The 21406-nt window shown below is 57.9% G+C and overlaps 2 protein-coding genes across 7 annotated transcripts in view; one reads left to right on the top strand and one right to left on the bottom strand.

Annotated features, from left to right (window-relative positions):
• Nucleotides 1-3507, top strand: part of ZNF710 (zinc finger protein 710) — a 49082-nt gene extending 45575 nt beyond the window's left edge. For 5 of the 6 annotated variants that reach the window (XM_037053611.1, XM_037053609.1, XM_037053610.1 and 2 more), the window contains one exon: nt 941-3507. In XM_037053611.1, coding sequence (XP_036909506.1) covers nt 941-1110 — 170 coding nt within the window. In that variant the 3' untranslated portion in view covers nt 1111-3507. The remainder of the gene's footprint in view (nt 1-940) is intronic. The other variant, XM_037053614.1, reaches the window with a different exon arrangement.
• Nucleotides 3508-4591: 1084 nt separating this feature from the next.
• On the bottom strand, nt 4592-19907 carry IDH2 (isocitrate dehydrogenase (NADP(+)) 2). Its single transcript, XM_037053615.1, has 11 exons — nt 19696-19907; nt 10965-11056; nt 9943-10108; nt 8544-8704; nt 8312-8455; nt 7753-7889; nt 7416-7567; nt 5705-5817; nt 5474-5571; nt 5290-5382; nt 4592-4950 (listed from the first exon to the last, which is right to left on the bottom strand). The coding sequence occupies exons 1-11, from the start codon at nt 19808-19810 to the stop codon at nt 4863-4865; spliced, it is 1359 nt and encodes a 452-aa protein (XP_036909510.1). The 5' UTR covers nt 19811-19907; the 3' UTR covers nt 4592-4862.
• Nucleotides 19908-21406: the final 1499 nt, after the last annotated feature.

Here is a 21406-nt window from a genome sequence, read left to right as displayed (position 1 = left end):
GCACAGGACAGTCCCCACAACAAATAAAATGGCCCCAAATGTTAATAGGGCCAGGGTTGGAGTCCCTGCCTTAGACTTACCAGGGCTACTGCCCCTGGTCTGGGATCCATTTCTCCCCAAAACACATTGTGTCCTGGGTGGACGGGGCAGAATGCGCACTGGGGCTTAGCCCCAGTCCCTGGTGGCCACCCTCCCAGGGTCCCCAGATCTTCCCAGAGGCTGCCCTCCTCCTGTGATTCATTGGAAGGCAGCCCAGGCCTCCAGTGTGGAGTTTTCTCTCTGGCTCCTGTTCCAACAGTAAGAGCATTATAGTAACATGTTTATTTGATAAAATTGGAGGAAAGCACATTCTCTAATTAATAGTTTTTGCCTTACCCTCTGTGTTAACCTCCCTCGGGCGTTTGTCCTTGGAGAGCCAGGCCCCAGAGACCACTGGGTAAAACTGGCTTCCAGCACTGAATGCTGCAGGGGGTCAGAGGTCGGGTCCCCCGCACTGCTCCCCAGCGCCCCCACCAGGTGAGGCAGAGCAGTGCAGTGAATGAAAACACCTGCACTTGCTGGGGCCCTTTGGCAAGCAGATGAACCTCTCCAAGCTTCCTTTTGGTCTCTGAACTGGGGTTGCTGGGAGCAGATTGATGAACTCACGCCCGGCATGCAGTAGGTGCCAAATGAGTGCCGATGCAGAGACAGGGTAAAGGGCAGCAGGAGGGCTTCCATGTGGCCAAGGGGACCACATGAGAGTAAGTTTAGTGACTCAGGAGGGACCACCGAGGCAGGACCCAAAGAAGTGCCCTGCAGCCCGCCCCACCCCCCCTGCACACACAGGTCTAGCGCTCAGGCCTGAGAAGCCGCTTCCCAGTCACCGGTTTCCTGTGTGGGGGTGACCACCTCTTCCTTGGAGAGGCAGCCCTTGGGCCTCAACTGTGCGCCTCTCTTGCAGACCCCATGATGGAGCTGACGGGCACTGACCCCTCCGAGCTGGATGGCCAGCAGGAGATGGAGGACTTTGAGGAGAACGCCTTCGCCTACGCTGCCGTGGACGGCAGCGCCGAGGCCAGCGTCCTGACCGAGCAGGCCATGAAGGAGATGGCCTACTACAACGTGCTCTAGCCCACGCCAGGTCACCCGGACCAGGGCGAAGAGGGCCCAGGGTGTGGGGGGGAGACCCGTGGGCTGTGCCTGCCGCCGCAGAGGCGCGAGCCACTACTGCCCCACAGCTCCGAGTCCTCCCTGCTCCCTGCCGAGTCGTATGCACCACAAGGGACATGGAGACCAAATGGACTGCGCTCCTGGCCTCGGCTGTGAACCGGAACCAGGCCCCAGGTGTCCCGGGGAAGGGAAGGCAACGCAGGGGCCCAGGCCTGCATCTCCGAGCCTGCTGCTGTGGGGAGCAGGGGACATGCGGACAGGGGCCATTTGGGGACAGGTCCTGAGGGCACAGGTGCGGGGGTGTCCCCAGGCCCAGCAGAGCTGGGGCAGTCCTCCTGCTGGCCCCGAAGGGGTCCTGACACTGGAAGAAGAGGCTGCTTGAGCCAGGTTTTGTTTCTCCTCTGGACCAGCTCCTGCCTCGGGGCAGGGCGGGGGGTCTGAGCTCCTGGGCTGGTCAGCACTGCCCACCATCGCCCGCTAGCCCCTGGGGCTTCGAGAAGCCCAGGCCCCAGAGCCGTCTTTCCGCCCTGTTGGTGGACAGCCAGGCGGGGCCCCTGGTGTCTACCTCCTGGTGCCTCCCAAGCCCCCTGACCCCCACCCCACAGCCAGCGTGCTCGGGCTGACCTGGCTGAGGTGGGGAGAGCAGGTGCAGCCCAGATCCCCCCTCTAGTGCCCCCTCTGGCTACCCCCTCACCCCTGGAAGGTCTGCATCTTACAGCTCTAAGATGGATTTCCACAAACGTCATCCAACTCTCTCTAGATCTGGGACGCCACGCCAGGGTCCCCGCCCACCCCCACCCCCACCCCGTGAACAGAGCCGGGACACGCCTCGTGTTGGGCACACACTAACAGAGGGAGGCCCGGTGCACAAGGGTGCAGGGCACAGTGCAGAGGTCACGGGGACCCAAGGGAGCTGTCCTCCGAGGAGGCCAGGACCGCCTGGCCGGGGGAGCTGGAGCATCTTTCTCATTCAAAGCATAACAAGTATCCCCTTTGAAGATGGGGACAGCCCAGAGTCAGCAGGCTCCCGGGAAGAGCAACACTGAAAAAGGGAAGTGAAGACCACAGAGGGAAAAAAAAAGATTTTTTTTTTAGCACATGGGGGTATTCGGAAGGTAATTTATTACTACTTTTTTCCTTTCCAACTGTGACCTTTCCTGACGGAGGCCGTTCTCTTTTCTCTGTGGAAGCTTTTCTCCTGTGCTGTGTGCCCCCAACCTAGAGCGGCCTGGCCAGGCAGGACCAAGGCCAGCGGCATCTCCTGCCAGAGGCCGGAGCCAAGGACCCTGCTCTGCCAGAGGCTTGCTCCCTCGCTTGCCCACTCTGCTCGCTGCTGTCCCCGCACCGGCTCCTGCCCTGGGAACAGAAGGCTGCAGGCCCAGGGCAGGGAGATGGCACATTCAGGAACGTTAGGGCACCCAGACTCCCACCTCCCAGGCCTGAGGCCTCCGTGGGGAGGGGCAGGCAGGGCCATCCCCAAAGTCATGGAAGGTGAAGCCACCAACTTCACAGCCTTGAAGCCAGGGATAGGTGGGGCATAGCCGGGGGCAGGGAGGGGAATCCCTCTGAGGTGCAGCTGTGCCCAAGGCTGGACACCCAGTGAAGCACCAGGCCAGGCCTCAGGGTGGCTGTGATCAGGACTGAAGGGAGGACAAGGTAGCCTTGGGACCAGGCAGCCAGGTGCGCCTTCCTTCTCTGCTACAGCACATGCTAAGCGACATGTGAGAGGGCGGAGGCCACCAGGGCCCCTAGGTGCCCGCCGTGACGACCCTCAGGTGGCAGTGACTCTGTCACTGTAGACGACATTTTCTCCTGCTGAGCAGAAGCGTCTTCCCCTGCAAACTACCTCTTCCCACGATGTCTTTCTCCCCTGGTACCAAAAAGAACCCTGTACCTCCTCCTCCTCTTCCTCTCTCCTGCCAGCGCAGTGGCCTTGGTCTTGGGAACCCAAGGGAGAAGGTGCGGGCCCCAGGGTGGGGCTCTCCTCCCCCAGCCCCGCCGTCAGCTCCGGCCCTCTGCAAGGTTCGATACTTGAACGCCCCTGCCCTGTGCCTTGGGCCTGGGCGAAGCTAAGAGAATGGGGGACAGCACAACTCACAATTTGAGCTGGTGGGGGGGGGGTGGTCTTGGCCAGGCTCCTGTCCTCCCCCCTCGCCCCCAGCCTTTGCAAAAGAGGTGTGCGGCCTCTCGGGCGACTCGGAAACTCCTGAATGAATTCCACTCTAACTTATTTTGACGTGTATACACACCAACCGTTTAGAACTTCCCACTTGTGCAAAGCCCTACTGTGTTTTCACGTTCCTGTTTAAGAGAAAAGTTTACTTAGCAATAATTATAAATAAATGAATATTCTTTAGCGCGGCGACTGTGGGTGCTTCTTTCCACCCTCCCCACACTCTCCCCGCCCGGGACTGTCCTGCTCACCTGCAGCACCAGGTGCCTACAGGGAGCTGCTCGGAGCCCCAGAGAAGGGGATGGGCCAAGGCCCCAGAATTTCCACCTCAAGCACAGAAAAGCTGCTTCCCTTCCTGTCTCAACAACAGGGCACCAGGACAAGAACCAGCTCACCACGCCACACTGGGCTTCAGAGGCTGTGCATTCCCGGGAGCTGCCCTCCCTTTGCTACTGATGGGCCAGAAGGGGCTGGAAATCTCGAGCTCCCTCCTTCTCCCTCCCCACGCAGAGCTGGGCCGACCAGCGCCAGCCTGCCAGCTTTTCTTCCCACAGCCCTGGCAGCAGAGCGGTCCTCCCAACCGAAGGGGGCGCCAGTGCGGCGGGCGCTAGAGCCCCACCTCAAACCTAACGGGGGCTTCCCTACGGTTCAGTTTTAGGAGCTGTGAGTGTCCCCCACCCCAAATTTGGGAAATGGACTTAGGGTTGCCAAGCATTTATTTTAGTGAGTGAATAGGATACAACTCTTCTCCAAGAATAGGAGAGTAGCCCTGTAAATGGGATCTATTTAACTATCCAGCAACTTTATAACCTTACTTTTCTAGTTTTGCTGAAGAATGGAGAAGATGAAGCAGAGCTTGGGACCCACTGTCCCCCTGTTCACGCCCCCAGCCCCAGCCAGCTGCTGAGTAGGGCTTGTCTTTTGTAGCAAGAAAAGGTCTGAGCGGTCTGAAGATGTTTAGAACGTTAAGACCAACAGAGAAAGAAATCAGTGAAAACATAACCGGAATCAGTAACCCTAAAATGATACACGAACTGTGCCAGGAAACCCACAGGCCTGCGTGCGACCCCAGAGTCACAGCAGCTACTCAGGTGGCTCCTGCCGAATGCTACCCAGTCCCCTCCCCCAAAGTTGGCCGCCCACTGGATAGAGCCTGGGGCAGAGACCTAACAGGGGTCCGGTCTGTCCCTGGTGGAGACCCCAGGCCTCTGACGGAATCCGCCTCCAGGCCCCCGCTGCCTCCTTCCCCTGAGGGACACACACAGCAGACAGTTCTGTGAAGACAGTTTAGTAGCTAAATATGGCACCATGTGTTCCAAGGGCGATATAAATTACAGTATGCAAAACATACTGGCAGGCTGAGGTAAAACACACTGCTCCTGCCTCCCATCACCGTGGGGGGTGGATACGCAGGTTCTTTTAAAAACATTTATAAAAAGTGTCCCCTAGCAAGGCCTCCAGAGAGGGCCGTTAGGCTCACCCTCCGGCGCATGCGCGAGGATCCGCGTCCACTGCCGCGGGGGCCAGACCACACCCTCCGCTACTTCTGGCCCAGGGCTTTGTCCAGGTTGCTCTTGATGGTGTCCAAGAAGTCCGAGGTGTTCAGGAAGTGCTCGTTCAGCTTCACACTGCGGAGAGAACACGGTGTGTGTGAGGGGCTCAGCCCCCTCTGTCTCTCATGCCCCTGTAGGGGAGGCAAGGCCAGGCTACGGGTCAAAGGTTGCCTGTAGCCCAGGGACAAAGGGCCACAGCAAAGTCAGTGGGAACCTGGGAAGGTCTGTCTGTCCTTTTCCAGGTGAATGGGCCCCTGGGTACAAACTGTCCTGGGAGAAGCTGGGACATGGGTACAGGAAGGGGTGGGCACCTTCCTGCCCCGGGGCTCCTGGCAGCAAAGCTGACTCAGGAGGGGCCTCTGCCTCTTCCCACCCACCCAGAAGGCTGACCCTGCCCTCTGCCCGGCCACGCACTTGCTGAGACCATGGATGCAGCCCGCCAGGTCCTTGGTCATGGCTCCGCTCTCCACAGTCTGAACACAGACCTTCTCCAGGGTCTGGGAGAACCTGCAGGGCGCGGGGCAGAGTGAGACCCACAGCAGGGTCAGGGCCCAGCCCCGGGCCCCCTGGGCCCACCCCACCAGGGCCCTGCACTCACCGGATGAGGTCCTGGTTCCCATCCAGCTTTCCCCTGTGCTCCAAGCCACGCGTCCAGGCAAAGATGCTGGCGATGGGGTTGGTGCTGGTAGGCCGGCCCTGGGGGAAGGGGGCGCAGGGGAATTAAGAGCCAACAAGGCAATGAGGGGACAGCCTGGACACCGCCTCCCACCCCTCTGAGCCAGCGGGGTCTCGGCCCCCACGGGAGATTGTGCGGATCCCCCATACTGACCTTCTGGTGCTCCCGATAGTGGCGGGTGACTGTGCCGTGAGCAGCCTCAGCCTCGATAGTCTTTCCGTCCGGGCACACCAGCACGGACGTCATCAGGCCCAGGGAACCAAAGCCTGAAGCACGGGAAGACCTTCCTCTAAGTATGGGTGCCCCTCTCCCCTCAGAACAACTGAACTGAGCCTGCCCACCCTCCTGCTGTCACTCAACTCATGTCCCCACCCACCCCCAACTGTAACTGGGAGGAACACATTTCTGGTTTGTCAGCCCTTGTTGGGGGGCGGGGGAGGGGTCTCCAGGGCTCCACACAGGGCAGGAGAGCACCCGGAGGTGGCCGTCACTGGCCTATAAATCACATATCGGTGGCCCCATCTCCAGGTGTCCCAAAACCCATGGTCCCCAGCACTCAAGACCTCAGAGAGCGCTGTGCACCCAGTCTGGCTCGAGGCCAAGAAGCACATTCAAGCAGAGAGAACGTAGCCGCTGGCAGCCCGTCACAGAGACTGCTTCAGCGGCTGCTCGAAAGCTTTGTGAGGTCTTTCCAATGTTCCCCAAGGCCCCTGTGAGCCCTTCCTGGAGACAAGGTCTCCCGGACTTCAAAAGACCCCGGACACCACAATAGGAATTAGAAAGTCCCAGGAAAGAAAAAAGTGGGCGACTCCTGTAAGGAAATTCTTCAGCTGAGATGTCGGGCTGTTACCTGCGCCGTTTCCCTCACCCATCCCCAGTCTCCTCAGGGGTAATTCCCATGCCTTTCTCTCTCATTGCTCTGGCTTTTCATCCTTCTAGTCTAGGTGGGAATTGTTCCTGTTGGTGACAAGATCGCCAAAGAACTTTGCAAAATAAAGCCTTGAGGCTCTCTGCCTTTTCACCACAGCCAGGCCTGGGCTCCTCTTTTCCCCTTCTCAGGAGCTGGACCTCACCCCTCTCACTCACCCTTGTTTCCCATCCCCACCCTGACCTGCATGCAGCCTCCTCCCACCGTCTTTCCCTGTTCCTGCCGCCCCCCCCCCAACACTGGGCTCTTTCTCACGGTTCCTCTCTTTTTTAAGGGCTCGCCCAGGCTCTCTGATCAACGCTTCAGGATGCTCAAGGGCCTGTGGATTTTCCTTCTTCCCTGATATCCTCCCACATCCTAAAAGTTCCTTGGGCAAAACAAATGCTCTGTACTCTCAAGAGCTCCCAGTTGTGCTCCATGCCATGTCTGCTCTCACTGGAGCCNTTCCTGCCGCCCCCCCCCCCCCAACACTGGGCTCTTTCTCACGGTTCCTCTCTAAGGGCTCGCCCAGGCTCTCTGATCAACGCTTCAGGATGCTCGAGGGCCTGTGGATTTTCCTTCTTCCCTGATATCCTCCCACATCCTAAAAGTTCCTTGGGCAAAACAAATGCTCTGTACTCTCAAGAGCTCCCAGTTGTGCTCCATGCCATGTCTGCTCTCACTGGAGCCAAGCCTAGTCACCTGGGCCCTCCCTGCACAGAAACCTCAGCGCCAACTTGAATGCCTGTGCCCTCCTTTCTCTTCATCCCATACCCAGGAGAGGTCCCGCCTCCCTCAGCTGCCCCGGAGCTCCCGCCCCCTGCCGTCCACGTAGTGGTGGTGGTGGTGGTGGGGAAACCTTGCAGTGAGCCGGCAAGGCTGAAGTTTTCCACCAAAAGGGTCTGAAAATGACCCAACAACCCACCCCCCACAGGGAGCAGGGCGCTCTCGGCGTACCCTGCGCCAGGATGTCCGACTGCACGTCGCCGTCGTAGTTCTTGCAGGCCCACACAAAGCCGCCGGAAGACTTGAGGACCTGAGCCACCATGTCGTCAATGAGCCGGTGTTCGTACCAGATCTTATTCTTGTCAAAATCGGTCTTATAATGCCTGGAGGAAAAGGCGCCTGTTGTGGCAGGAGGGCGGGAGGCTGACAGGTTGGGGATCCCTCCCTAGGCCGAGTGCATGGATGGGGACAGCGACCTCCCCAGGTAGGATGAGGGCTGGGGTGGAGGAGGGGCACAAGGAGGAAGGGCTGTGGCGGAGGGGAATGCGATGAAGGGATAGGCCGTTACTTGTCAAAGATGTCCTGGAAGATGTCCTTGAAACGCCCGTCGTAGGCCTTCAGAATGGTGTTCTTGGTGCTCATGTACAGCGGCCACTTCTTCTGGATGGCGTACTGGAAGCAGCTGTGCGCAAACCCCGAGATGGACTGCAGGGGGAGAGAGAGGTCCCTGGCATGGTTCCCGGCGGCCAGGCTCCGCCCAGGAATGGCACCCTTCCCCGCGCAGGGCCCTGCCTGGGGATCTTCTGTTGTTTCTGCTGGCCCAGCCTCCCTCTCCCCCACTGGTGGGAGGGAACAGCCCCCCAGCTTTGCTTCGGAAAGCGAGCTCCCTCTCTACAATTCTTAGACCCCGGGGGCGGGATGGGAATGGGACCTGTCTTCTTGAGTGGACCGTGTCTGCTTTATCCAATCAGAGCGCTCCTCTCTCTCTGGGCCCCTGTGATTGGCTCAGAGGCGGCCCCGTGAGTGGGGCAGGCACTTTCTGCGGGAACCAGCCAAGCTGGCAGGGATAAGCCTGCAGCAGGGAGCCAGGCTGGGAGAGAGGCCCTCAGGCGCCATGCCCGCCTCACCTCGTCGGTGTTGTACATGCCCATGCCCACGCCGCCGCCGGGGAAGTTGTACACCTCCCACTCCTTGGGACTGCTGCCATCCTTCGGGGTGAACACCATCTTGAAGGTGCCGGCCCGGTCGGCCACAAAGTCTGTGGCCTTGTACTGCGAAGACGAGAGGGTGGCTCAGGCCAGGGGCTCCAGATGGGGGGTGGTCCCAGGCCACCGGAGCCCGACTCCCGCGAGGGCCCACCTGGTCGCCATGGGCGTGCCTGCCAATGGTGATGGGCTTGGTCCAGCCAGGGACGAGGCGGGGGATGTTTTTGCAGATAATGGGTTCCCGGAAGACAGTCCCACCGAGGATGTTCCGGATGGTCCCGTTGGGACTCTTCCACATCTTCTTCAGCTTGAACTCTAGAAGGGCAGAGATGGGGTGGCCCCATTGCAGAATTTGAAGCAACCACGCAGCCGGAGGAGGGTCCTCACACTCCTCCTGTGGCCGGGCGGAGTGTAGGGTGAGCATGTGTGGGTCCCAGGGTCAGACCCCCTGGCTTCAGAATCCAGCGCAACCGTCTGCCTGTGCATCTGGTGCCGGTGGTTAACCAGAGCTACGGAATGAAAGTACTGATGGAATAAGTAGCCCTTCGTGCTGTCGGGAGAATGGAAGGGGCTTCTAGCTGAGTGCCTAGTCCCGGGCGGGCCTGTGGGGTGACTATTCTCACTCCCACATCAGGCTGGGATGTCTAGCTCAGTCGGACAACAGCCCACCTCACTCGAGACGCTCTGGTTCCAGCCCAGGGATGCCACTAACAGCCGAGTCGCCTTGACTGCCTAAGATCATGACCCTCAACTTCCTTGTCTGGAAAATGGTGATAGACAAACCCCAGGGTTTGGGAGAGAGAAAAAAAAATGCCTGAGCGAAGAGCTTAGCACTAAAATGATTCCAATATGCTAAGGTCAGTACACCAGAAAGACAAGGAGGAGGCCTGGGGGGTCCACCTGGAATGCTTCCATCCAGATCCCCGATGCTGCTGGAAGTAGGGAGACAGAACTCTGCAAACGCCTCACCCACCCTTTCCTGGAACTTGCCAAACCGGGTTCTTCTATCCACACAGAGCCAAGTCACGGAAGCCTCGAGAGCAGCCCCCAGAGCCAGGGACCAGCACCCAGTCCAAGCCCAGCGGGGACTCTCTCTGAGACCCCTCCAGGGGCAGGGGCAGATCTGCAATAACACCAAGACTGCGTGGGGTACCAGTGATACCCCCCGGAGCCTCTGCCCCCACCCCTGAGGCTCTGAAGGATACAGGTCTGACACGGAGCCCTCCTCTGGACAGAGGTGGCCCCAGGTCTCTCTGTCAACCTGCCTACAACACAGTCCAGGGGGCCACAGGGGCTGGCTGCCCCAAGAGACCATTCTCACGGTGACAGCATCAGCATCCTCCTCCTGCTCCCTGTTCCCAGTGGCATGGCCACTAGCCAGAGCCACCCAGCACGGCAGAAGCACCAAAGGCACAGGAGCAGGAGAGTGGATTCTGGCCTCAGCTCTACCACACCCTGACCTCCGACCCTGAGGCCACCCCAGCCCCACCCACAGGGACCTCTGTCTTCCAGGCATCCACGAAGAGGCTGCGGCCCCATCCCAGCCCCCGCACCTTCCACACGGGCCTCGTCAGGGGTGATAGTGGCACACTTGACAGCCACACTGTACTTCTGGGTGGCCAACGCGGAGTCGATGGTGACCTGGTCATCAGTCTTGTCCCGGTGTGGGAGCCCGAGGTCAAAATACTTGAGCTGGACGTCCACGTGGGGCAGGATGAGCTAGAGACAGGGCCAGGGCCAGGTGTCAGCCCAGAGGACTCTGACTCAGGGGCATGAGCAGGCTAAGACAGGGGACACTGAGTCATGGCTGGGACGCGGGAAGGCCAGTGGGAGGAGGGGCAGCACAGCTCAGGGCTGGCGTCAGCCATGGCTCAACAGGGCCCGGCCACAGCTGGAGGGCGGCCAGCAGACCAGACGCACCCCCTCAGAGGGGGCTCATCCCAGAGCACAGACCATGTGCCCCCAGAGATGACCCATCGATGCGGCCACACCCCAACTCCAGCTGCATCTGTGTTCCCTAAACAGTAGGGCTCCCTCATCGTCCCCATTCACAAGTGGAATTCTTGAACTCCTTGTGGATGTACACAAATTGTGGGGTCTTCCCATGGACAGCACTGTCTCCCAGGGAGACCCCGGTGACTTGGAGAGGCCAAGAGGCCACCCTGGGGACATGGGCTGCAGCGGCCCAAACATATCACCACCCTAGAGTACAACCGGCAGCCACCGCTCACGGTGACATCCCCAAACCACCGAGGACAGGTTAACTCAGTGCACAGAGGAGTAGAGGGGGTCAGGGTGGGTGGGGTGCAGTGTCAGCCTTGAATCTGCACACGGTTTTAAGACACGCAGACATTGGCACCAGCATGAGATACAAACTGCTGAGGACAAACCACGTCCAGACGTCACAAGGAACCGAGAGTGGTCCGGACACAACAGAGATGTGGACAGCACGCCGCTGCCCACCAGGGGACAGGTGAGTCGGGTGGAGGATGGGCGGGGCCAGAATCGGGACCCAGGAGAGCCGGGCTGGGGCAGGCGGCCGAGGGGAAAGCCACCTGGTTCGGGAGGGAGCTACCTTCTCCTTGATGAATTGCCAGATGATACGGGTCATCTCGTCACCGTCCATCTCCACCACCGGCTTGGCCACCTTGATCCTCTTGTCGGCATCTAGAACGGGGCACAGACAGCGCATGACATCCCTGGGGAGGTGGGAAAGGAGCCCCTCTCCTCCCCACCAGACCTGCCCGTCCAGGAAGGAGCAGCGGTCAGCCAGGACCCAGCTGCCCAGTGCTCACACCCCTCCTGCAGGGGACCTGGATCCCCCACTGCGCGTGGCCGGCCAGGACCAGTCGGATCTCCTCCCCTGGGATCTGAAGGCAGAGGAGACAACACAGGGAAACAGAGCCCGCGGGGGCTGCCTAGTCCAGCAGCGAGCTGGGAGAGGCTGCCCCCGGCCTGGCAGTGCCCTCTCATCCAATCCGCGCGGAGCTCAGAGCTCCCCTGCGTCCTTCCAATAACCTCTGCCCCAATGCCCTCTCAAAGCCAGCCTGTCACTCACTTGGTGCGACGCTTACAACCCAAGACCCTGACTAACGTGAAGTGAGAGGGACGGTATTAGCACCTCCACTGTGCCCCACAGCGCACACCGCCCTTCACATCATTCTGTTCAGTCCTCAAACCACTCCCCCGAGAGAGGATTATTCCTCCACTTCAAAGGTGGGGAGGCTGAGGTTCCTTCCCGGCTTCCTGCCCGGGGAGGATTCACACCTCGCACCACAGGAAGGGGGGGGCGGGGCTGAGGGCTCTCGGGAATGGAGCGCCGACCTCCGGCTCCGAGTGGCTCAGATGGGCCAGTCTGGCCAGGCCAGAGACACATCACAGGACCGGTCACGAGGCTGACCCAGGTCCTGGGGGAGGGCGGAGGGGGAACTGGAGCCAGATGCAGCTCTTCAAGGAAATCCTGACTCGTGAGAAAAACCAACAGCCTGGGGACCGAATTCCAAGGACACTCAGGAAAAGGGCCTGTCTGATTAATCAGGGGAGGCTGCCTCAGAGGAGGTTTGCTGACCCTCTGAGAGGGGCAACCGAGCACCCCCTGGCCGTGTGCTCTTCCGTCACCCATGATCCGCACAGACGCAGTGAGGGGTCCCCCTACCCCCCATGAGAGATGACAGAAGAGGGTGTTCACTTGAAATCACCACCAACCCTGGGAGAAGGGACATCTGCTCGGCTGACAACATGAGACAGAAGCCTATGCAAAGCAGGCCTGGCAACCACAACAGCATGACCGCCGAAGCCCGCTTCAGGCGGAAGGGACCACAAAGCCCAGCGGACCTCGCCTCAGCCCCTGGAACACAAACCACAGCCGTGACTCATGGTGACCTCCTGACCCGCTAGGAAAAAGGTTAACAACAAAATGACCCACTTCCCAAAGACATGCAAACAGGTTGTTGCTGTTGTTCCCGTTTGTTTTGTTTTTCTAATGTAAAAAAAGAATCTTAGAGATTATTTAGGAAGACAAATGAGACCAAGGAGCATGGCTTGTGGCTGACAGAACATAGACCCCTCACTCAAGTGCAGCCTCAATGCCCCTGTGGGTCAAAAACACAGAAGCAGAAAGCACCCTGGCAGGGCAGCTCAGTGGGTTAGAGCGTCGTCCCAATGCACTAAGGTTGCGGGTTCAGTCCCTGGTCAGGGAACATATGAGAAGCAACCAATGAATGCATGAGTAAGTGCAACAAGAAATTGGATGTTTCTCTCTCTCTCTCAAATTAATAAATAAAAAATATAAAAGAAGAAGCAGAAAGCAACGCCGACTGGAAAGACCTCACTCCCTACAGGACAGGGGTTTGGGATCCAAGCCTCGGAACTCCGTCACCTTTTCTGGTCCACAGTGTCCACAGAAGGGCTTCACCACCTGCAGGACATCAAGGGGGCTGCGACAGGACTAGCTTAGCTTCTAGGAGCATCTCCTGTGAGATTATGTAATGCAGGCTAATCCAATTTTTAAAGAATAGATTGAACCCTAACCAGGACCCCTCAGGAGAGATTCATTTAGGGGCCAGTTGTAAAGGTTTCAAACTTGACCTCCATTCACGTTTGGGCGTCAGGCTGGCTACCTCTGGCCTATGTACACCACACTTCCTCTAAAAGGGAGTTTAACGTCAAGGTCACAACAGCCAACCTGCCCGCTGTGTACGCAGGAGACGAACCCTCAGAGGCTGCGGGGCCCACTCATTTACAACCAGGTGCTGAGCGCCTCTTCCCGAAACTGCAGTGGCACAGCAGGGCTGTCCCCAGGGAGAGTGTGTGAAAGGGGAGACCGAACGGAAACGAACAGAGAGCAGGCAGAGCCTTTAGCAGTCAGCCGGGCGGCCCTGGCTGGCGGGGCTCTGTGCACTGGGTGTCAAACCAAGGGCTCACAGGATCCGTTCCTCATCAGGGCTCAGGCCAGGGTTGCAGGCCCTGTCTCCAGCTGTCCGATGTTTCTCTCCCCCTCTTTCCCCTCCCTTTCCCTCTCTCTAAAAATAAACAAACAAACAGGGGCGGGGGGTAGGGCAGGGGAAAGTTATCGGGGGAAATGGGGACAACTGTAATTGAACAATTAAAAAAGTGTTTTCAAATAAGCAAAATACTAAAAAAGATTGGCAGTGCAGCTTCGCTGGAAGCCAACTCCTCAGAGGAGCTGGGGACAGCGACGGGCACCAAAGCGGCAGAGACTCGCGCTGTCTGACCTAGACGGTGCTTTCCTCAAATACCAAGTGGTGGCCACAGTTTACAAATCAGGACATTGTAATAGTGACAACAACAAATAAGAATAGCCCGGTTAACAAATGGGCAAAGGGCTTGAGTCAGTATTTCTCCAGAGTGATAAAGAGAAGGCCGAAGAGTTCGTGAAAAGATGCTCAACATCACTAATCACTGGGGAACTTAAAACCACAACGAGCCCTGGCTGGTGTAGCTCAGTGGATTGAGCGCGGGCTGTGAACCAAAGGGTCTCCAGTTCGATTCCCAGTCAGGGCACATGCCTGGGTTGCAGGCCGGGTTGCAGTGGGGGCCATACGAGAGGCAACCATACATTGATGTTTCTCTTTCTTTCTCCCTCCCTTCCTCTTTAAAAATAAATAAATAAAACCACAACGAGATACCACCTGACACCCACTAGGACGGCTACTAACAACAATAACAAAAAACCAGAACAAAGCAAAAAAAAAAAAAACAAAACAGAAAACAACAGGTATGGGTGAGGATGTGAAGAAGCCGGAACTTGCGCCCGGCAGGTGAGGACGGAAACTGGTGCAGCTGCTGCAGAAAACCATGTGGAGGTTCCGCGCGGTTTTCTCTGGAACTGCCATATACGATCCACAAATTAAAGCTGGAACCACCGTATGACCCACACAGCCCACTTCTGGGCGTATTGACATTAAAAGCAGGGTCTTGAGCACCCGTGTTCAAGGCGGCATGATGCACTGCAGTCCCTGTCCATCAGCAGATGAATGGCTAGACCAAGTGCCACGTGAACCTTCAAGAAGACAACGGGACTTTGGAACCTAATCCAGGAAAGGCAAGAGAAACTCTCCTCCTGAAGGCTAAACAATGTCGGTGACTCAAAGTTTTTAAAGACTAGGTGCTCACCTCATAACCACGGATGTACCTGCTTTGAAACCACTGAAGGAAGAGTCTCCGTGTTTTAGTGACGTGGGAACAAACTCAACGAATTTTAGAGATTGTTCTTTTTTTTAAGATTTTATTTATTGATCTTTAGAGGGGAAGGGAAGGAGAGAGGGAAAGAAACATCAATGTATGGTTGCCTCTCGTGCGTCTTCTGCCGGGACCTGGCCTGCAACCCAGGCGTGTGCCCTGACTGGGAATTGAACCGCGATCCTTTGGTTCACAGCCTGCGCTCAATCCGCTGAGCTACACCACCAGCCAGGGCAGGGCTCCTTCTTTTGTTTCAGTTCCACGCAGGCAATTTCACTACAATGTGGTACACTTAAAGAAACAATATATGCTACAATGTGTAGTATACTTCCAAAAACAGTGTATACTATAATGTGGTATACTTATAGAAACAGTATATACTACCATGGTAGTATATACTACAGTATTAAGTATATAAAGATTTAATACCTCTGTCCCCTCAGCTTTGCACAATTCCTTTACCTTACTCAGAAGGCCGATATACTTTAGCTTGAATATTTTTACGGCAGAATGTACATAGAATGAACTATATTCAGCCTTGAAAGGAAGGAAATCTTGTTGCAAGCTGCAACATGGATAAACCTTAAGGGCATTCTGCTCAGCAAAGCAAGCCAGTCACAAAAAGACAAATGCTACAAGATTCGACTTCTGTGAGGTGCCTGCAGGAGTCCATCAGCCATGAAAACAGAAAGGAGAATGGTGGCTGGCCGGGGCTGGAGGGAGGGGAAGGGGGAGTTAGGGTTTAATGGGTATAGAGTGTCAGGTTTGCAAGATGAAAAAGCCCTGGAGATTGGTTGCGCAATAATGTAAAAATACTTCCCAGTCCTGAACTGCGGACTGAAAAGTGGGTAACATGGAAATTTTTGTTATGCATTTGTACCATAAAAAAATAAAAACATAATTTAAAAAATTAAACCAGTCAAAAAAAAAAAGCCAGGAGATTTCACATAAAAACCCAGCCCCTCTGGTGAAGGGATTGAGAAGGACAGATGGGTAGCTACGAAACAGTCCCAGGGATGACGAGTGCAGCTGAGGGAACGCAGTCAATCATGTATGTGATGACTCTGGATCGTGCAAGGGGCAGGGGTCCTGGAAATAGGGGGTCCCTCTGTAAAGTGTGTAATTGTCTAACCGCTGTGCTGTACACCTGAAACTAACACAAAACAATACTGGTTATAAACTGAAATTGAAAAGTTTTTTTCATTTACAAAGTAAAGTTAAAAATAATATGAAAAACAATCCAGTGTCTTTTGAAGAATCAGTTGCTTCCACATGGTGAGCCGGTGCTGGCTCGTGGCCCAGACGGGCTGGGCTGAGGTGGCCTGTCCCCTCCCACCATGCCTGCCACGTGCCCTCCAGTGCACCCCAAGGTGTCGGATTTTGAGACCTTGTCTGCTAACCAGCCAACATGGTGGTAACACTCCCAACGTCGGCCCCTCTGGGGACAAGAGGTGAAAAGCCACCTGAAATCCAGGGAACAGCAGCTGGGCCTCCCTGAAGGTCTCCAGGGGACAAGGTGACATCTTCAGAGGGAGGCATTGCACAAGCGCGGTCCCCTGGGCCAGGGCGTGGGGTGGAATTACAGCGGTCACAGGAGGCCCGTTAGGCCAACGGTCTTCCGTCTGGGGCTCGCGGCACCCAACACCAAGTCAGGACTTCAAAACCCGTCCAGGTTTCAGGATGTGCCTGCTGCTCCCAACTCAAGGCTCAAGGTCCCCTGAAGGGTAGCCTCGCCCAAGACTAACTGCCTCCACCGCATTCCCGCCTGTGCTCAGCCAGCGAGGCCCAGCAGAACGGGGAGCCCCCATTCTGGGGAGCGATCCTGGAAGACATTTTAGTGTTTCCCTCCCTTTTCCTCATACCCACATCCAACCCATCACACACACAAAAATATCTTGCTAACTCTTCCTTCACAATACGTCCAGAATCTAACCACCTCTCACCACCCCCAGGGCCATCACCCACGGCCCGGCCATCCCCGAGGCCAGGGTGCTGCTGTTAAGATATAGATCAGCCCTGGCTGGTGTAGCTCAGTGGATTGAGCACGGGCCTGTGAAGCAAAGAGTCGCAGGTTCGATTCCCAGTCAGGGCACATGCCTGGGTCACAGGCCAGGTCCCCAGTAGGGGACACATGAGAGGCAACCACACATTGATATTTCTCTCCCACTCTTTCTCCTTCCCTTCCCCTCTCTCTAAAAATAAATAAATAAAATATTTAAAAAAAGATATAAATCAGATCATGACATTGTGACATTGCAAAGCCTCTCTTTTCAGCCCTGGTTGGTGTGGCTCAGTGGATTGAAAAGCCTTTTTTTTTCACTCAGAAACGAAGGTCCTCACAAATGGCCTGCCAGTGCCCGCCGGCCCCCATGAGCTGGCTGACCTGTCACACACCATCGTGCGCTCTGATCCACCAGCCTCACGCAGCTGGTGTCCCTCTCTGCTTTTCCCATGGGCCAAGGTGTTCTCCTCCACCTTGGCCTTGACCCTAGCAGTTCGCTCTCCCCTCAATAACAGCAGGGCCTGTTTCTTTTGCTCGCTTGGGGCTGCATTCAGTGCGGCCTTCCCCGGCCACCCTGTCTGACCTCTCGGGCACATCTCCGCTGCTTGTGTGCTCTCTCGTTACCCTGCGTCCCACCACGAGCCCACGTCTGTCTTGTGTACCGTCTGTCCCTGCGTCAGAACTGAAGCTCCACTGACAGCAGAAGTCTTTGCCTCTTATTCCCGGCTCTGTCCCGAGCACCTCGGCCGCTTCCCGGCGCTCAGCAGAAGCCGGGTATTTGCTGAAGGCATGAATGACTGTCGTGTTCTGGTCAACGCGGTCATCTCCTGTTTGAATGAAATGCGCTTCCCCCACCCCCACCCTGCTGGGATGCAGTGTCACATGGAGGCTGGTGACGCCACCCCATCAGACCAGGAAAAACCTGACACGGTGGCTGGCGAGTCTGCCAGGCAACGGGCTCACTGCTCTGGACAAGCTCACAATGTATAGACAGTGTTTTAACACTTGCCATCTGCTGGCATTTGAAACCTGGGTTTACAGCAGCATTCCAGCCCACAAATACCCTGAACAGAATCAGCACATGAGGCCTCACTCTCACAGAGAGACGTCCCCGGGTTTTCCTCAAAGCCCACAGGGCCTACACGCCATCACCCAAAACGGCTCTGATGCGAGCGAACGAGCGGACAGGCGGGCAGTTGTAGTCTTATCCGATGTGGTTGAAGCCAGGCTGAGTGGAAAACACGTAAGAACTCTACTGGTTGCCAAAATCCTGAACAATCATTAAATAGTGCGCCCTGGAACCTATGAGAGCGGGTGAGTCGCCAAGATCTGAAGAATGAAAGGGCAGTTGAGAAAAAGAGGACGTTCCCACGCTAGGGGCGGAGCAAAGGAAGGCTCCGTAGGTAATTCTGCCGCTGGGCGATAGGTCGGAGCGGACACCCCCAAACGCTCACTGGTCCGAACCACGGCAGCCAAGGCTGGAGGCCTGTGAGTTGCAAAGCTGCAAAGAGACACGTGTGGGAATCACCAGGCAGCAAAGGAACAGGGTGTTTCAGCTCCAAAACACTCTCCTTTTGTCATCAAGGGGAGTGCCGAAGATCCCGTCTCCGGCAGCGCTGCCAGGGGTCTCGCACCCAGTTCAAACGCCAGGCATTCTTCCCGTGAACAGCCAACTCACTCGGGGCCTTCTAGAGTGGACCTGCGACTGATAGCTTCCCGCCCCCTATTTGCTCTTTTTGTGTTACCAAAATTCAGGGCCCTAAAAGTGCTGTGGTGGGGGGGAGTGAGGGGTGAGGAGGGTATGTTCACCCTCTTCCCCCCCTTTTTTAGGTCATCAGTGCAGAATCTGAGGGAAAAACTGGCGAACACATCTAACTCGTACCATATTTTGCTGAAGGTGCTGCCTGATGGGAAACCTGCTTTGGGGCTTGGGGGCACTGGAAACTTTGGGATTGCCGGGCTAACCCTGCAGAGACAAACCCTGGACCCTGGAAAGCAGAACTGCCCCTTTCTCCTTGGGGTAGGGGCGGGGGCGGAGTGCCAGGGCCCAGGCTCCAGTCAGTTGCTCCCAACACTGGGTTAACGATTACCTACCACAGCGGGAAGGCCAGGCCGCCTGGGGCCCACCCCCCTTGCTCACTCCGCCAGGGACTCCTGGCCAGGTCAGGATAGGGGTTTCCTTGACAACAGACATCAGCCAGGGCCAAAGGACCTACACTGTTTTCTGTTGTTTGCACCTGGCACGGAGAGGCAGGCTGTGAGCAATGCCACGGCTCGGCAGGGGCAGCCCGCACTTATCTCGGGGGTTCACGCTGCAACCTGCTTCTCAAGACCCGACTGTTGTCCTCTCTGCTAGGGCGGGAGGCAAGGGGACCCACAGAAGCTGTAAACAAGGAACGATTCGGAAAGTCTCCGCACCGGCGAGCGAGGCAGGGCCAAGCAGCATCGCAGGGGCCGCGGGCGCGCGAGAAAAGGCCGATCAACCCAAGGACAGGCCTAGGAGGGAGCCTCAAGCGCAGCCACAAGGAGAAGGGCGGGCGGGCGGGCGGGGGGGGGGGGAGCCCAAACAAAGGGACGAAATGAAAAGCACGCTCCTCCAGCTGTCGCGCAAAAGGCTCCAAAAATAACTGACAAGGGCCTGGCAGCTAGGAGGGATTGCGGCGCGTCAGGCTGAAAAGGAACGGGAAGTGGACGCCTCCTCCCTCCCGCCTTTGTCTGAGCAGAGACGGCCCGCGAAGTGCTCCGACCCCAGTCGGTTGCTCGTCTCCCGCCAGCGCGGGCAGGATCCCCCTCCAGGTCCCGGACACCTCCGGCGCCCCTTACGGTTATACCTGGGGGCGTGAGGCAGCCCGGAGCTCCCCCCGGGCATGGCCGCAGGGCTGGCATCTCCCGGGCCACCAGTTGCCACCGTCCTTCAAGTCCCCACCACTGCTCCTGGCGCGGCCTGGAAGCTTGGGGCAGGAGACGGCGGAGCGACGCCATCCCCGGCTCTTTGCGCGCCCAACCCCGCGGTCCCCGGCCTGCGTACGTCCCGGATCCCCCGCCCCGAGGCCGCCACGTCGCGGAGCCCGGCGCGCACCCGCCCGGACCCTTTGGCACTCACAGTGGCGCCGCGGTTGGTCCTGCAAGTTGGGGCCTGTCAGGGCAGCCGGCGCCCAGGCCGGCCCGGAGCCCGAGGCTCTGCCGAGCGAGCGCACGACCCGCAGGTAGCCAGCCATCCGGAGCAGGCGAGGGAACCAAGCGGGGAGGCGAGATCCGAGCGCCGGCCGCTGCTTCGGCTGCCTAGCGGCGGGCTGCCCAGACCTGGGCGCTGGGCGAGCAGGCACGGCCGGGGCGGGGCTGCCGGGGCCGCTGCCCCATTGGGCCTCGCGGGGACTAGGCGGGACCAGGCCCGGCCGAACCCGCCCCTGCGCGCAGCGGGCGCCCCACCAGCGAGGCGGGAAACACCTCGGGACCTATGCCAGAGGCGGGGGAGACCCACCCGGACCCGCGCGCGAGGGTCCGCTCTGGAGGATTAGGCGAGCCGCTAGCGAGGCCAACCCCTTCTCTCCAGGACACTTAATTAAAACGAGGGTGTCAACGGCTGACACAGCTTAAACCCCAAAAGGCAAATCTAAGGGAACACCTGCTCCCTTCGCGCTTGCGGGGCTGAAACCCTAGGGCGCGTGAACCAAGTGGGCATTCTGCGTTCTTGGACTAAGACTTTGGGGACCCCGGGTTCGCTCTCGGCTCCCCCTTTCCCCTCCAGGGGTTGTGTAGACTGACTGGAGCCCGCTTCTGCGTCTCACCAAAAGGTCCAGCTGCTAGCCCCCGCCCCGCCCCCCGCGCCCTCCCCCGAAGTCATTCAGCCGGAGAATGACTTTCCTCCGGTCTGAAGGGGGACGGATTTTCACAGTAACAGGCCTGCACGACCCCCGCGGCCTGCGAGGCTGGGGCACACACGCCGTGCTCGGAGACAACCGCCACGCTTCCAGATGTGCACTCGGCGCGCAGCCTGGGCTGGACACACTCGGCGTTCCCCCAGGTAAACGCTTCCGTTTTGTGCCTGTTTTCATCGAAAAGACAATACTCGTTGGTTGCACCCTAAACCACGGCACCCATCCCCGTCTCCCTCTACCCGTTTTCTTGGAAGGAGACACCAACCCGGCTGGGGTTATATGCAGAAAAATCGAACCCCCCCCAGCCTCCCCTCCCCGACTCCGTCTTTGCCCCGGTCACAAATACACTTCACATACACCCAACCTGTTTCGGCTTCTTCGGAGTTAACATCCCCAGATGGAGCGGGGCCCCGCAAAACGACCTTGGCTGTCTGACTTCACCCTTTCCTTCTCCAGGTGCCCACCAGGCGGAGCTCCTGCTCTGGCCCAAGGGGAGGCTGCGTTTGGCCCCACCACCCCCGCCCCTATAGTCTGAGGCCTCCCTCCAGTGCCTGTTCTTGGGCCAGAATGTCCCAGAACGACCGGTTATCCCTTTCACTCTGCTCCCAATTCTCTTACTCAAAACCCAAGCAGAGACCGTGGAAGCCTCTGGAATGCGTTCTCATGCCATCCGGTATTCTCAGTGCCTGGAAGAATGTGCCCCTGAGGGTCAGCGATGTCTGCCAAACTATGGACTTTTTTTTATCTTTTGCTTATTGACTTTAGAGAGAGGGACGGGGAGGGAGAGAAACATCAATACGAGAAACTTCGGGCAGTTGCCTCTGGTGAGTAACCCAGGCATGTGCCTTGACCAGGGTTCATACCTGCGACCTTTCCATTCGCCGGCCGATGCTCAACCCACTGAGCCACACAGGCCAAGGTCGCACTGTCAACTTC

The sequence above is a fragment of the Sturnira hondurensis genome, unplaced genomic scaffold (assembly GCF_014824575.4).
Source record: "Sturnira hondurensis isolate 20B ecotype Veracruz unplaced genomic scaffold, ASM1482457v3 Scaffold0007865, whole genome shotgun sequence".
Lineage (NCBI taxonomy): Eukaryota > Metazoa > Chordata > Mammalia > Chiroptera > Phyllostomidae > Sturnira > Sturnira hondurensis.
This window is presented reverse-complemented; position numbering and strand designations above follow the sequence as displayed.

Coding starts and splice junctions, on each gene's coding strand:
- IDH2 (XM_037053615.1), bottom strand. CDS start 19,810: ATGGCTGGCTACCTGCGGGTCGTGCGCTCGCTCGGCAGAGCCTCGGGC. Junction 8,705..9,942: donor TGACGAGGCCCGTGTGGAAG/GTGCGGGGGCTG, acceptor CTGCCCTTCTAG/AGTTCAAGCTGAAGAAGATG. Junction 5,572..5,704: donor ACTATCGGGAGCACCAGAAG/GTCAGTATGGGG, acceptor CCCTTCCCCCAG/GGCCGGCCTACCAGCACCAA.